The sequence below is a fragment of the Lates calcarifer genome, unplaced genomic scaffold (genome assembly GCF_001640805.2).
Source record: "Lates calcarifer isolate ASB-BC8 unplaced genomic scaffold, TLL_Latcal_v3 _unitig_1292_quiver_2400, whole genome shotgun sequence".
NCBI classification, from domain to species: domain Eukaryota; kingdom Metazoa; phylum Chordata; class Actinopteri; family Centropomidae; genus Lates; species Lates calcarifer.
In genome coordinates this window covers 3,020-18,513 of record NW_026115420.1, presented here as the reverse complement: position 1 = coordinate 18,513, position 15,494 = coordinate 3,020, and the positions used below count along the sequence as shown (strand labels likewise).

The following is a 15,494-nucleotide window of genomic DNA, read 5'->3' as shown; positions in this document are numbered from 1 at the left end:
TCTCTCTCTCTCTCTCTCTCTCTCTCTCATGCGTGTCTTCCAACAGCTTCATAAACGACAGACCCGCTAGTTGGTCATTTTCCAGCTCTGAATTACGTTTCATTTCGTCACGGTGCAGGTTTGACATTACCTCTCCTCTCCTCTCCCTCTCTCTCTCTCTCTCCCAGGCTCCTCTCCAGTGTGGGCGTGTATACTGTATGTGTGTGTGTGTGGTATGTGCTGTCACATTTTGTTCTGCATTTCAGCCTAGTCCCAGCACTCCTCAGGAAGACGGTTTCAGCACTTTATTGCGCAATCTTGCACAGTGTCCCACTTTGTGTCCCTGTGGCATGGAGAACAAAAAACAGGTTCTGGTTACTGAACAACACAAGTTCCTCTGTCACAAGAGGCTGGTGTGTGTGTGTGCGTTTGTGTGTGTGTGTGGCACCTTTTTCACAACAAATCGCCCTTAAACTCACAGTCACGTGTCGAGTACTTCCTCTGCCACCTGCTCCATCCTCACGTCTTGTCTCAGAGACCAGGAATGACCACATATCTTCTTTTCCTGCCTTATTATTATTATTATTATTTAAAATCTAAATACCTTCCTCCATCTCTCCTCTGTGTCCCAGGAGAGGCCTCAACCCTCCCCATAGAGTCAAGTCTATCTCCATGACAACCTTCTCCCAACAGGAAGTGGAATTCCTGCAGAACCATGGCAACGAGGTGAGTGACATCCCACCTGGGGCTTCAGGTGCAAAGACAAAAAAACCCCCAAAAAGAATCCAAGGTCACTGTTTGTTTTCTTTGGTTCGAGTTCAGCTTTAAAAACAAAAACTCTCTGGTCCTGATATGGAATATGAAACGTCCCTCGTGGCTACCAGCTAAACCTGTCTTTGAGGTCAAGGGTTTTTTTGAGAAGAATGCTACTGCCGGGGCAGTGCCAAGAAACAAAAGGACCAGCTCTGTTTGTCCCACCCAAACCACGATCTATTTCCTCTCTCTCTCTTACTCTGTGTGTGTGTGTGTGTGTGTGTGTGTGTGTAGGCCAGTAGTTCCCAAACTTTTTCCTTAAACCAGGGCGCCCCTTCAATGGCAAATGTCCTGCTCAGTACATAGTTTAGCCATAAATTTTAGCAAAAAAAGCAAAAGTCTAATCTTTGTCATCTTGTCAAATCACTAATCTGCTTATGTTTTCTTTTTTTGTCCGACAAATGGTCTTAAATTCAAAAACATTCAGTTTGCTATCACATAAGACAAAGAAAAACAATCAAACCCTCACAACTAAGAGGCTAAAATCAAGAAATATTTGTCATTTTCTCAAGAAAAAACAATAATCTATGATCTAAATATTTTCTTATTAATTAATTGTTTGAGGAGTCCTGTAAATATGTTGCTATTGCATCTTTTAAATGGTAAGATATTGGTATCAGGCTAAAAAATCCAGTATCAAGCTAGCTAGTGCTTGCGTTACTATGATAACCTGGAGTTGTCATGTGACCGTGCAGTATATTTAACAGGCAACTTTAGATATGTGTAGTGTATTTCCACTGTTTGAAAACTTAAAAACAAACATGTAGTAAATGTAAATGTTTTCATGTAGTAAAATATTATTAAACATGCAATAAAAAATGAAAATAAGTCCCCAACCATAGCACCCACTCTGGATCCATGGGTGTAGGCCAGCACTGGGCTTATATCACACAGATGAAGGGTGAAGCGTTTCAGGCTATCGAATTGAGTGCCGTCTGTTTTTATCAGCTCGCTCTTGGCCAGGATATGTGTGTGTGTGTGTGTGTGAGTCAAGTATAATGTGAGGAGAGGCAGAGGTGTGTATCGTCCAGATTTTCCTCCTCATCATCCTCTGTAGAGTGATCCGGTCAGTCATGATTTCGTAGGCAGTAATATTTGCCGCACTCTTGACTCTTGCGCCTGGAGATGAATCACTGATGAGGAAGTCTGTTTGTGTGTTTGCGAGAGACTAAATTCCAAACAAGAGCAGTGATTGTGGTTTGATTTATGCTCCAGCAATTAGACACAACCCCCCAACCCCCTCTGATGCTGAACGACTTGCCAAAGCTGCATGATTTTTTTTGTAAACAAAGTGTTTTCCCTGTGTGTTCAGGTCGGGAGGAGGACTTGGCTGTGTGTGTTTGACCCAAAGACGGACGGCTGCTCCGACATGAAGGACTCTCAGAAGTTCAAAGAGTTCCTCCAGGACAAATATGAAAAGAAAAATGGTGAGGATTTTGATTCATCTGCGGTAAAACATGATGTAACCAGTCAGGAGCGCAGGCGTAGAGGTGAATAGGGAATAACTGAATTGAATAATAAGTTGAGAAATTATAATAAAGGGATAGAAACTTTAATCCATACTGAATATCTCCACTTCTGAACTGCCATAAAATTTGCTACCTTCATGGTCCCCAGAGAATAAATCTTTATGACTTGCTGCTCCCCCTGACATTTCCTCTAGTGATTTAGAGAAATGTGTTGACAGGTGTCGGATGAATTCATGTCAGCCTCCGACCTGTAACTAGACCGAGTCAGAGATATCTGGAATTTCTGTCCCTGAAAATATCTCCCACTCGGTGAAAAGAACCACAGACACGTCAACAAGCACTACATCAAAATAAAATCCAATGTAAACACTTAAACAATCCAGCTAATTTTATAGGAGCTCCACACTGTTTGCTTGTGTCTGGTTTCATTTGGGAACAAGCTGCTACAAATACATTTCACAAAAAAGAAGCTAATTTGGTCTATTTATCTGGTGGGACTACACTATAGTGGTTAGCTTTAATTTTAGCATTAAGGCTAACCACTTACCCCAAAGTTGGGATAAGTGTTGTTTTTCCTGTTCCTCCCATTATTCCGATGTAGCATTACACCAGCATCTCAGAGGGCTTTACTGTTTGGAAGTTTGTTGATGTGAGCATGTTAGCATGCTGATTTTAGCATTTAGCTCATTGCACCGCCATGCCACAGTACAGTTTCACAGAACCACTAGCATGGCTTTGGAAAAAATCTTACAGATTCATTTTCTTTCCATGGGCTAATCAATGAATGGACAACATGTGATATTTTTTCAGTTCTAGAAGTGAAAGGGTGTAACAGGGCAGAATTAGACCCAAACAACAACTGTTTGTTCCAAAATTAGACATCTACAGTTTGAAATGGAGACTCCGCCTCAGGAATTTTAGCTCAAGGATAATAACTGCTTTTAGTGTATGAATGAAAAAATAGTTCCTGTTTTGGGTTTCGCTTCAAGCCCTGGAAATATTCTTAGTCGTGATGTTTGATAATTAGAGTATTAATTGTGCTTTTTATACTTCATGCTCCGTCTTTTGCAGGCATTTTTCCAAAAGTAAGAACCGCAGGGATGTGGAGGGTCCTTGGAGTCCTGGGGTCCAGGCCGTGCCCCCTTCCCACGGTCCCTTAGCGAGCCAGGCCCCCACCCATAACCTGCCCCACAACGCCAGAGCCACAAGGCCACTGGTAAAGAGGCTTAATGCACCCTAATTGTGCACATAATGGTTTGAGAGAGTGCTTCGAGATAAAAGTGAGGGGAGTGAAAGTGTGACGGTGAGGATTCAAGAGAGAAAGTGGGTGGGTGTGGTAGAAAAAGAGGAAGTGAAGGGAGACAAGTAGTTCACAGAGTTGCCAAAAAAGAAAATGAGACTAGAAGGTGAAGAAACGACCTGAATCCACTTTCCACGCTGCAGCAGAGAGACAGAGACTGATGGGTCGGACAGTAAGAAGGCCAGGTAGCCTCGACATCAAAGCTGCTGCTTATGAATTATTGAGAAAGCATGAAAGAGACTTCACTTCTTCAGCCTTTGTGTCTCTCTCTCCACCTACCACCTGCTTCTTTCTCTTTCTTCCCGTCTCTTGTCCTCTAGTCTCAGTCCCAGCTGCCGTCATGGGATCGAGCGCCTGCGATCTCGCCTGCCGACATGCGGACGGACGTGTTCACCGCTCGGCCGTCGCGCTCCCAGAGCTTCAGAGACCCCCCTCTGAAAGGTCGGAGGTTGATCTTTATCGGAGGAATGGATATTTCTGGACTAAAATCTGATCGATTCCCTCACTGCATCTGTCGCCTCTTTCCAACACAGATCCCACCCTGTGCGGGATAGAGAGACAGCGGCCAGGCTCCCTGTCGTCAGCGCTGGGAGCTCAGAGCCACGCCCCCTCCTTCCCCGCCCTCCCACGACCATCAGGTGTGTCCCCCACTGGAAGCTTTGTTTTCTTATCAATATAACATGCGCATAAATGCTTTGATCACAGATAAACCACACAAATCAATACATAGCATGTAATGAGTAGTATGATATATATGCACACTGATGGATATTTGTCCAGAAAAGTCTTATACCTCTCCCTGGTTGAGCCTTGGGTGGTGCGTGTGAGGTTGTTTCAAATGACTGTAAAGTATGTATCAATGTATGTGCTAAATATAGAGAAGGCTGCAGCCTCAGGTGTGTTCAGGGTTGATATGATGGTAATATAGCCTGTGAGATGATTATACTGTCATAGCTATTTCATAACATCTCTGGCTGTCTTAGGTTGCTGTGGGAAATATCAGAAATCAGTGACAGTATTGGATTTAATATGAGTTTTGCAGTGATGTGTTGCTGTACCAGTATTTTGGTTTTGTCAACGAATTCCATGAAAAGACCAAAACCAACAATGTGTTAATCCTGATTGTAGTCAAAGCCTGATACATCTTATTCCTCTGTGCTGCAGAGCTTGATCGTCGCCCAAAAACTATTAAAAACACATCGATAAGTTTCGCTGTTGCACTGGGTGACATGTTCCTTCATTACAGTCAACACTGTAGTTTATTTTGACTCAATCCTGATAGGTCAAGTCAAATTTTATTTATATAGTAGAGTATTACAACACTGTATGTGTTCTGTTGCTGTTAACACTCATGAGATCACCAAATGTGTATTCATCCACCGCTGAAAATAGTTCCCAACAAATCTGCAATTTCTTCTTGTCAGAGTAACGTTTGCCAAAAACTGTAGTGCTGTTTCAGAACATGATTAAGCCTTTTTTGAATGTATATATTCGTAACCAGTAGGAGTGTCACAGACAGGGTAGTGAAGTTGAAACGTATTGAGACCAACATGTTGCTGGTTTTGATCTCTTCATGAGATTTGTTGATAATAGCAGAAATGTTACGCCAGCCTTGCCCTTTAAGCAGCTTTCATCTATTCCTGGCAAGAGATTTGCCTGTTTGCTACTAATTAGATAAGGCATCAACTGTAGTAGCCTGCGTCTGATGAATATTAATGATGAATGTACTAAACTTAACCACTAACTGCCACAAGGTTTGTTATATTTCTGAACCCAGTTCCTCTTCCTAGTGCTCCCTGATGTGAGTTAAGGAAGGCGACGAGGCCACATGGATTGTCTTGGAAAAATAGACACTACACCCTTTTCTACTCTGCTCTGTGGGCCTCTAGCTAGAAAATTTGGCAGCGTGTAGTGTCAGCGTGTTGAATATTTCCATCGATTCTCGCTGATGATGTCGTCCACTCGTGGCTGTTGGCTCACACAGTGTCACTTTGGGAAGGACAGAGAGAGAGAGAAGCACTTCGGCTGCGGTCATAATTTTTCAGCTTGACAATGTTTTTCACCATATTGTGTGGGTCCATGTCGTCATCTTGGCGTTCTGGGCTGCTTTTCACGAAGAGCAAAATTCAACAGACTGCTTAGCTGACCACAGATGACAGAGGGATGATAGTTTCAATATGACGTCAGTGACACTTTCTCCTCTCCTCCCTCTATTTAACCCTCTTCCTCTTCTGTCTTTGTCTTATCTCGCTCTCCTCTCTTCCCCAACCTCGTAGCCAGTAGCTCTTTCAAAAACCACTTCACTTTAGGTAAGACACGGCACCAGCCGATGCATTTGAGTGTGTGCTGAATGGCTGGGATCAATACGCTTTTTCATGCTGTATCATTCATAATAGATGGCCAATCTGTGGGACGTGCAGACGCTGACCATGACTCACATGCATGTGAATTTGACTTTGTTTCAGAGCAGTTTGAGAAAAGACACAGCACTCTATATTCATTTAGCCACCCCGAGTCAGGGCTGGCCAGTGTCACATGCTGCAATTGGGGTCGATATTTTTCTTCATCAGTCAGGTTTCCCACTTCAAAGCCGAGATCTGAAGGCTGAGAGGGTCAAGGAGAGACACACACACACATACTGTTCCCTCAGAGGAAAAAGAACAAGTTTAAAGTAATGCTATTTTTAGGACGTAGCTGCTGCTGCCCCCGTCAGCAGAGGGCCGCTGATATTTCCCTCCACGTTGGTGTTGAAGCACTTAAAAACTATGTAGGGCACAGCTGTAATCCCACAACGCACATTAACATCCAAACAAATATTCTAGGAAGTTCAGGTATGTACGCAAAGATAAGCTGTGATAGGCCAAACTCTCCCGGAGCATATGATCATACCCCAGAAACATGCAGCTTGACTCCTGCATGCTTTATATCTTCTGATGATCTGTAACAGATCAAGTCTAGTCTGGTCTGTGTCACTGACTCCTCAGCTGACAGAGGAAAACAAGCTGTATCCCCACGCTAACATTATACTAGCATGCTCTGTGGCTAATGTTTGTGGAAAGCTTGCTACCTGGAAAGATGTTAATCATAATTTACTGCCTTTGTTACCGTCTAACATGTTTTTTGTTTGGTGCTTTGAAAACTATCCAAGAACTTGTTTGTTTGCTGCTCTGCCTTTCGATTTTTTTGTTAATGCTTAACCATGTTGACAGTAAATGCTACTTGTTATGTCAAGCTAATCCTGCCTTTGACAAGCCTCATAGCATGAAAATGTTATTGCAGCATGAGATAGATTACTTGATTTTAGATGTAGATGTTTTATGTGGTTTGAGTTAAGGCTTTGGCTTATGACTTTCTTTTTATCGTGTATGTACATATAAATAATGTTTTTTCTATGTTATATGTAACACTAAGTGCCAGCATAAAATCAGACTAATATTAATTCATCTTGATTTAGGATGATAAAACAAAAATATTCCTTAAATAGTTTTTATCTTTTGACAAAAATGTGAGTAGCTGTTCTGGAACTTTTGATCATATCACATGAACTTCCTTAGAGGATGCAGTTCGCCCAGTTCTCGTGGAGTTGTAGATGTTCACATTTTTTTTCAGTTTTTCTCTGAGCATCTTCAGGCCCTCTCGTCCACATTGGTGTGAAAGCTAAGGTGATCAAAGACTCCAGGACAACTACTAAATGGACCTTTGTATGAGATTGTTTTCTCGACTGCAACTCTTTCCAGGGTCTTTGAACCTCAGTTTTTATGCCAAATGGACAAGATGTCTTTTGAGCACTCACACAAAAATGTAAATCATCTACAATTCCATGACTCCACTTATTGATGATGATCATGTGAAATGACTGAAAGCTGCAGACACTGCTACTAAATGGACCTTGTGGTCAGACTGTTTTCTCCATTTGTCTTCAGTGTTCATTCAGACAGCAGCTGAAGAAACAGTCTGTTCTGTTCATTGCATCTATAATGTCCATGATCTTCAAGAGATTGTTTCCTCAACTGCTGTTTCCATAAAAGAAAGAACATTTTATATTTGTCTCTTTGCTTTGGTTTCAATAGAAACCATTTTCTGAACACTATGACTAAAATTAAGTATAACTGAAATTTGCTCAGCCCTTCAGACACTTTGGGGATTTGCAACCCAACAATTTTTTTTATCTCACAGAATTGCTTAGGAATAAGAGGACTTTGGCCCTGTAGCTTTAAAAACTCATGTTGTGAATTTCTCTCGAATGCATTAGTAGAACCTCTCAACTTTTATCTGCCGCCTTTGCACTGAGCCTCAGTCTTGTGTTCTCGCTCTCAGGTCGCACAGTATCGGCCTCGGGGGCCACGGGGCCCTTCAGGGCCTTTCCTAAGTCTCTCAGCGTGGACTTTGGAGGTCTGAGCCATCCTCAGCCACAGCCTCTGCCCCAGTCTCTGTCCCAGCAGCAGCAGCAGCCTGCCAGCGTCGGCCAGACGACGCCACCGATCAGCAGCTCCAACGCCCAGGACAGGTACGCTGCTGTGTCCCACCTGGACAGCGTCTTCTCTGAAACATCGTCGACCACAGGTAGGAAACTGTTTGTGATGATTACTGAGTAGATGCTTTTTATGTTCATGTGACGTCCAGGAGTTGTTATCTATTCCACTAAACAGACATTTCCCCTCTAAACTTCTCAGATGGTTTCATTGAACTAACTTCTGGAAACCCGAAAGGCTAAAATTCTCCAGTATTTCATTACAAAGGAAAGAATCAGAAAGATTTTTTTTTTTAAACTAATTTCTGCAGCAGAAAATAATTTCTTTTTTCTGCCTCATTAATCACCTCTCAACCCCCTTGAAGTAAACTACAAAGCTGTGTATGAAGTATTTAAAACTGCCTCCACCTCAACCATCTACAGCAGTACAACATTTTGATGATCAATATTAACTGTTTAATAATGTATTTGATAATAATAGATCAGTCATAAGGGCCATTATTCTGCACAACCAGTACTTTTGAATACTGGTTCTGCAGCTACTTTTACTGACACAGAGTAGGATTTTGATAGCAGCACTGTTACTTATAATGGAGTATTTTCACATTGTTTTATTGCTACTTTTATTTGACTAAAGGACCTGAGTGCTCCTTCTACCACTGTGCGATAGACAGATATAGAGGCAGAGGGAGAGCTCGGGTGTGCGTGTGATATAGATTGTCACGGCCAGCTCAACAAGGTTGCATAACATCCTTACTCCAAATGCCAAGGCTCTTAGCAGATGAATTACACTCATTGTGTTTGCTCGGGATCATGCACAGTCTGATTCAAGGCACCTCGTTGATTCGCTGAAAAATCAGCCGTATTTGTCTAATAACCAAGACGACCGGTTTAACGCGTAGGATTCATGTGAGAAGGCCCTGGAGCTCTCTACAAAAAGCTTTGATGTTTTCCACCTTCATCACAGCCTCCCCCTGCCTGGCAGAGTAAGGAGGTTATTGATTTTCTGCCCCAGCTCACTTTGATTCATGTCAAGCTGAACACGGAGACCATATTTTATTCATTTTATTTGTAATGCTTTTGTTCTCTGATGACTTACATGCTTAAGATCAACTGTGCGAGATTTGTTTTTTTGCTCACACTTTAAGACGATAGTAACACTTGAATTAACGCTCATTAAAGCCGTGGGGTGAAGTTATGGTCTGTGCGAAATGCTTGTTTGCAGCGCCACCTGGTGGTCCTCCGCAGTACAGCGCCATCTTTGGCAGCAGGCTTTCATCCAGCTCTACTCCTGCCAGGTAGAGAAAAATCTAATCTTGTAAAAAGAATTTTGTGGTTTAACATGTCAGATTTATAAATCTTCTACGTGTGGAGCTCTATAAAGGTCATATTCTGATCGATCCTCCATTTTTCTACTTTTCTCCAGTTCCCCCGGTGTCGATACGGTCTCCAGCTCCCAAACCTTTGCAAGTAGGTACCGAACACGGACAGCATTGATCCTCCCTGCTAACCTGCTCTGTATTTACATCCAGCTCCTTCATCTTTAAAGCCGTCCAACACCTCTAATTAGGATGCATCTGTGTGACTCAGAGCAGTGTTGGTTTGAATAGGCAGGAATGTACCCTGTTAACCCCACACACTGTGAATTATCTCCCCCGTCTTTCCCCCCTTGTGTGTCTCAGATTTCCCCAACCCATTCAGTTCCAGCTCCAGCTCTGCCTCCCAGCAGCCTGTTGCCCTCTCCCCCAGTAACCCCTTCAGCAATGCCTCAGGAGGTGAGAAACATGTTCATGGTCCTTCAGACATTTAACTGCTCCTTCTTTCTGAAGGTTTTTAAGATAAGGAAACATCAATACACTTCTTTTCTTGAAGGCTTTTACCCATTTTATACTTTAACTCTTTGAAAAGATGAAAATGAATATGTTAACGTTATTATCTCATCATCCTCAGATTCTGTAGAAATTCTTTCCTTATTATTTTTAAAATACAGATTAATCTTCAATTTATTTGCAAAAAAGATTGTATTTGACTCTGTGGCTTCTGATCTGTCCAGAGAAAGTGTTCATATTTTGAAGATTATATTTTTTATACCAACTGACTTGAGGTTAAAGGTGCTTTATGTAAGTTTTTGCTATCGCTACATAGCCAACATTAGCATTAATAGCTGTTTGCTCACCAAGAGCCTCGGCCAGTTCAGTGTTTACAAGAGGTTAGAATATGTCCTCTGGGCAGCGCTACCTCTTCATCCTCTCATGTTGGACTGAGGGCAGACTGGATGCTACAGTGACACACTATCACAAACTGGTATTACAAGATGGGACAGCCGAAGCTAGCTGGTTAGCATGCTAACTTAAGTAGAAGAAAAGAAGTGATGGAAGAAAAACAACATCGGCCTTCCCTTCCACTGCTGGAGCTCTTGATGAGTAAGAGAATGAAGTTTGATGCCGATCTCACAATGTTTCTTAGAGACTAGTAAATAAACAGCTGTTAATGCTAATGTTAGCTATGTAGCAATAGCAAAACGTACATATAGCACGTTTAAGGGAAAAGTAAAAAACTTATTATGCTTTGTGAGCATATATTTATTATTCTTTGACAGGAAAATCTAATATTTCAACAAACCATGTCTGTAAAAATCCCTTAAAAGAAACATTTCTTCAGCTCAAGGATGTAAACAAAACACTTCAGCACTAATACAATCAGATGATGATACTGAGCGCAAGGAAGGAGGAAAAGAGAAAATAATTGTGAGAAAGAAAATACAAAAAACATAAATACAGAGACAAAAGTTTTTCTAAAATAGAAGAATTACAAACCCCTAGGAAGAACAGAAATACAGAGCAGCACATGAGCAGCAGTCAGTCGTACAGTTCAATATAACACCTCTGAGCAGCTCTGTGCTTTCTATCAGCTCTGTTTTAATTATACAACCATGTTATGTATTGATGTATTCAGTTTACATTTTACAGCTTCATGTCGCCTGTGGACTCTACAGTATGTATGAGATACAGCTCTGTGAGTTAATACCAGCGAACAACTGTTTCCTCTACATGGATTAATTATGTGTCTGATGTGTCACGATGTGTGGGTGTATCTTCTCTCCAGGTGACTCCAGTGCGTTTGTCACCTCGCCCACCTCTGTGTTCCCTCCGTCCGCCTCCTTCCCAGCGCCCGCCACCCAGAATGCATTTCCTCATGAGTCAGCCAGTAACCAGGAAGCCAACGGTAACTTTTGTTTTATGATTAGAATTATTTCCATCAGTCTAATGTTTAGTGTGGGTGTTGGTCTGGAACTTCTGATGGTTTAATTTCAGTAGCACAGCTTTCTGGAGATTGTGTCAGTTTGCAAATGACTGTTAGCTGCATCCCTAATTCAGAATAAGGAGAATAACAAAATTAAATAGCACCAAAAAAATCACCAAAAAATACTGTTGAAGTGCAGAAACATTTGTCATATTTGAACACAGCCTCTAACACTGGCCTACATTACAAACTAAGAACTTTGTCCTCTCTCCTGAGCTCTACAAATGAAGTCCACCACAAAAAGTCTCCGCTCTGAGACAACTATAATCATCCAACCACTGGAAGTAACCAGAGATTTTTATTAGAAATTATAGCTCCTTAAATCATCACATGATCAGAAATAAACCTGTATCACATTGCAAACAAAGCCTTTAATCCTCCAGGACACCATTACAATAAATCTACCTATGACTGAGGCTAACAGTGTACCTGAACACAACACAGAAGTCATGTAGATATTAGGGGCCACACTATGATTATTTTTATGCACACTGCACATAATTAAAAAATGACATCCACACCTTTAACGTAAAACCTGCACTCATACTGTGGCACTGGCAGATCAAACACTGAGAGGCTGAGAGGCACCAACACGCTGCAAATGTGTCATTATTTCAACAGTGACCAGCAGCAACAGTCTGAGAATACCAATTCACACCCAGCACAGACCAGAGCTGCTGCTGCTGCTGTTCTCATCTGCGGTGTCTGCTTTCAGAGCCGTCTTCACACCACTGAACATGTTTTTTCTCTCTCTCTCTCTGTCGTGTTACTTGGTCACGCTGCAGGTTTTGCCTCCTTCCCTGCGTCCGACTCTCAGCCCAAAGTCCCCCGGCCGATGTCGGTGAACCCGTTTACCGTGAGTACGCTGTTCAGTTTCACTGCTGCCCCGGGCAAACAAGTGTCACCCAGTGCACTTCAGGGGGATAAAATGGGAAGGGGGGGGGGCTAATTGGTATTTTTTGCAAGTTCTCTTTTTCTGCAAACTACAGGAAGTGAAGTAAAGGCTTCGCTGCTCGTTCTCACCCTGCCTCTCTTGTCTCTCAGGGGAATGTTTACCCCAGTCGAGGGACGTCGCGAAACCCTTTCATCTGACCCCCACCACCACCACCACCGCCGCCGCCGCCCCTCCCCTCCCCTCCCTCACTTCTCCTTACTTCACCCAACCCCGTCCATCTCTGGGAACCCGAGGGAGAAGTGAACTTGAGGAGTCGCTGCCATTTCAATGCCTCTGGAGTATTTTCACCCCTCTGAGGAGAGGGTTTGACCCTCCCACTCCCCCTCCTCCCCCTCCTCTCTGTCTGTGTTTACGTGTTTGTGGAGGAAAAAAAAATGTGTGAATGTAATTATAACTAATGTGTGTGTGTGTGTGTGTGTGTTTGGGAGTGTTAGCCTGCCGTGTTTGTACCACGAGACAAAACGTCAAAAGGTGTTTGTGTGTGCCAGTTAGACGCCACCTCAGGGCTCTGTGGGAGTCACGAGTAAAAACGACGCCTCTTATGATTTTTTGCAGAAAAAAAAACCACACACACACACTTAATGCACACATATATTACACACGTCGCTGCTGCTGCTACTTTGCTTTCATCTCCTGCTAAAAAAGTGCAAAAAACCAGCCCGCCAGTAAACACATCAGTGTCGTCCTCTGCTTTAAAAGTCTCAGTCGTCCAAAGGAAAAGCCAGTCGAGACTCTGACCCTGCATCATGAGTTTCTACAGATGGTTATAACCGCCTTAACAGCCTCCTGATGCATGTGAATTAGCGTCGAAAGATAACACAGGCTTTTCTCTGTAATGGGTTTACGTGTGTCTGCATTTGTCACCGTTTTATCGTCAGGGTTTTCCTTTTTTTTCTGAAGGATAATCTATGTTTTCCACTCTCAGGCTGCATGCGCTTAGAGGGCTAAAAGGAGATGCTACTGAATGTAAAAGCAATTTCAGAACAACTTAACGTAAATGTGTATGATAACTTCATCGCTCCATGTGCCGGACCAAAATGTTCTCTCGCTGTTTTTTTTGTTTGTTTGTTTTCGGTTGACATGGAAGTTTAAATTCCTTTATTTTGCCAAAAAAAAGGAGAAAAAAGAGAAGAAATTCATGTAACAACGTCTTTGTAATGACAAGTATTCATGTTCATAAAATCAGTTTGTTGCTTCTTAAAACTCTTTGACTCTGGGTGTTTCTTTGGGTGTTTTCTGGTTTATTTATATGTGAACGTGTAAAAATAATCAACAAAAATGGAATTGAGAATATATTTTTTCTGGGTGATATAAACTTGTTTTTAGTAGCTGTTGTTACTTCTTAAAACAGCAGGGGGCGCATGGTATCCACTTTTCTCTGACCTCGTGCACAAGGTTACTTTTGGATGCATATTGCATAACAACATACATACTGCATAAGCATACAGTACAAAGATAGAAGCCCTTAAAAGCTATCAGAATGACTATTATTAGACTCATTTAAATCATTTATAGCCGTGAAATCCAGTTTTAAATCCAAAACTAAAGAATGCATGTCTGTAATCAGCTTTATAGGTATTTTTTCAAGCTTCACAACACTGAGGGATGGAGGTTTCGCTGCTCAGCCAGACAGTCTAGACAGATAAAAACACACTGTGCTCACAGACAGTCTGAGCGGCACAAATAACACGTCTGTAAATTCTACATTTATCCATTTACAGCAGCTTAATCTGCTGTTTATCAGACATTCACAAGAATCAATAATCGCACCAGTATCACTGTGTTCAAATGGAACCAAATGAGTTCAGTGTGCCTCTTGATTTTTGATATTTTTATGCAAAATATCACAGAGTTAATGAAGGATATTGTGTAGTAGGTGTTTGTATGGCAGAATGTTCAGGGTGTTGTTAAAAATGTGTGTTTAAATCAACATATTAAGACGGGACAGAAGGGGATTTCTACAATAAATAGAACAGGATGGACTCATGGAAGTGCCAACACTGAAATCTTACTCCACACACACACTGGAGCTGTCGCTGCGTTCAAGTGCTGTGGGGAATACTGGCAGTTGATTGAGTGAGCCTCAGATAAACGGTTTTAAGGTGCGATAAAAAAAAAAATGTAATGAATATGAAAATTCACGTTATAGCAGCACAAGAAAAGCAAAAAAAGAAAATGACAGTTTTCATTTAAACATTTAGGATGAAATATATGAAATAAGACATAAAAGAAATGGAACTGAAAAGCCACAGTACACTGTGATACATTGCAATACTTTGTCAGCTGTGTGCATTAACTTTGAGGCACATAATGGGCAGAGGGGCCCAACATGAGGCTCTCTTACAGATCAGTCCATAAATAACTTAGAGGAAGCAGAGACAGTTCTGCTTTTTGGGGAGAGTTCACAAAAAACAGTCATAGGGATTTTTCATACAATTTTAATAAACAAAACATCACTTAAATAGTTTTGTTTTTTGTTGTTATCCAATATCTTACTGTTATATCTGTAGTATACTCACCTGTTTATTACATGTCTGTACATTCATTACTATAGTTTTCATACCTGTATATATTATTAATAATAAATACAGTATACCACTAGTTGTTCTAATGTATGTATGTATCTAGTTTTTAGTTTCAGTTCAGTGAAGTTTTTAATAATTTATGTTTTTAATTGCGAAAATTTTCTCTTTTTTTCTTTTATATTTACTTTCCTGTCGCCATTTCCCGCCTGTATTGATAAAATTCTTCATCACTACTGAGAAGCACCGGAATGCACAAAAAAATGTTGATTCGCGTGGTTGGGAGCTGCGCTGTCGGAGCTCGGGGCTGAGTCCGTGAACGCACCGTGTTCCAGAGTACTAGTACAGCGGTGAGTGACAGTCCCGCTCCACGGTAGCTGCTCCGCTGCTGCTCTCCACACCACGGCAACGAGACCGGAGCCGAGCAGGGCAGGCTGGAGGGTGGGGGGACAGACAGACAGACAGGCAGACTGAAGGGTGCACACAGCGTGCAGCAGGACGGCCTCTGTACTCTGTGATGTGCAGTAAATGGGATTAAACCGCTCAGACAGCGCTTGGAAACACTGGCAGTAGTAGTAGTAGTGGAGAGTAGGGGGAGCTCCGCGCGAAGCTTCGCCGCATGTGCTCGTCCGCGTGCGCCTGGAAAACTTGCACTGGTCCGTTCGCGGGAGAGAGAAAACAA

At 42.1% G+C, this 15,494-nt stretch overlaps 1 protein-coding gene across 1 annotated transcript; it reads left to right on the top strand.

Annotated features, from left to right (window-relative positions):
• Positions 1 to 611: 611 nt before the first annotated feature.
• LOC108888062 (arf-GAP domain and FG repeat-containing protein 1) lies at positions 612 to 13,493 on the top strand (the record flags this gene model as incomplete). Its single annotated transcript, XM_051067200.1, is given in 13 exon segments — positions 612 to 705; positions 2,105 to 2,242; positions 3,289 to 3,477; positions 3,882 to 4,002; positions 4,095 to 4,199; positions 5,838 to 5,870; positions 7,879 to 8,124; positions 9,258 to 9,330; positions 9,459 to 9,502; positions 9,715 to 9,807; positions 11,138 to 11,257; positions 12,121 to 12,191; positions 12,380 to 13,493. Coding segments are annotated over 13 exon segments (1,375 nt in total), but the record flags the coding sequence as incomplete, so codon positions are not given.
• Between the last annotated feature and the right edge of the window lie 2,001 nt (positions 13,494 to 15,494).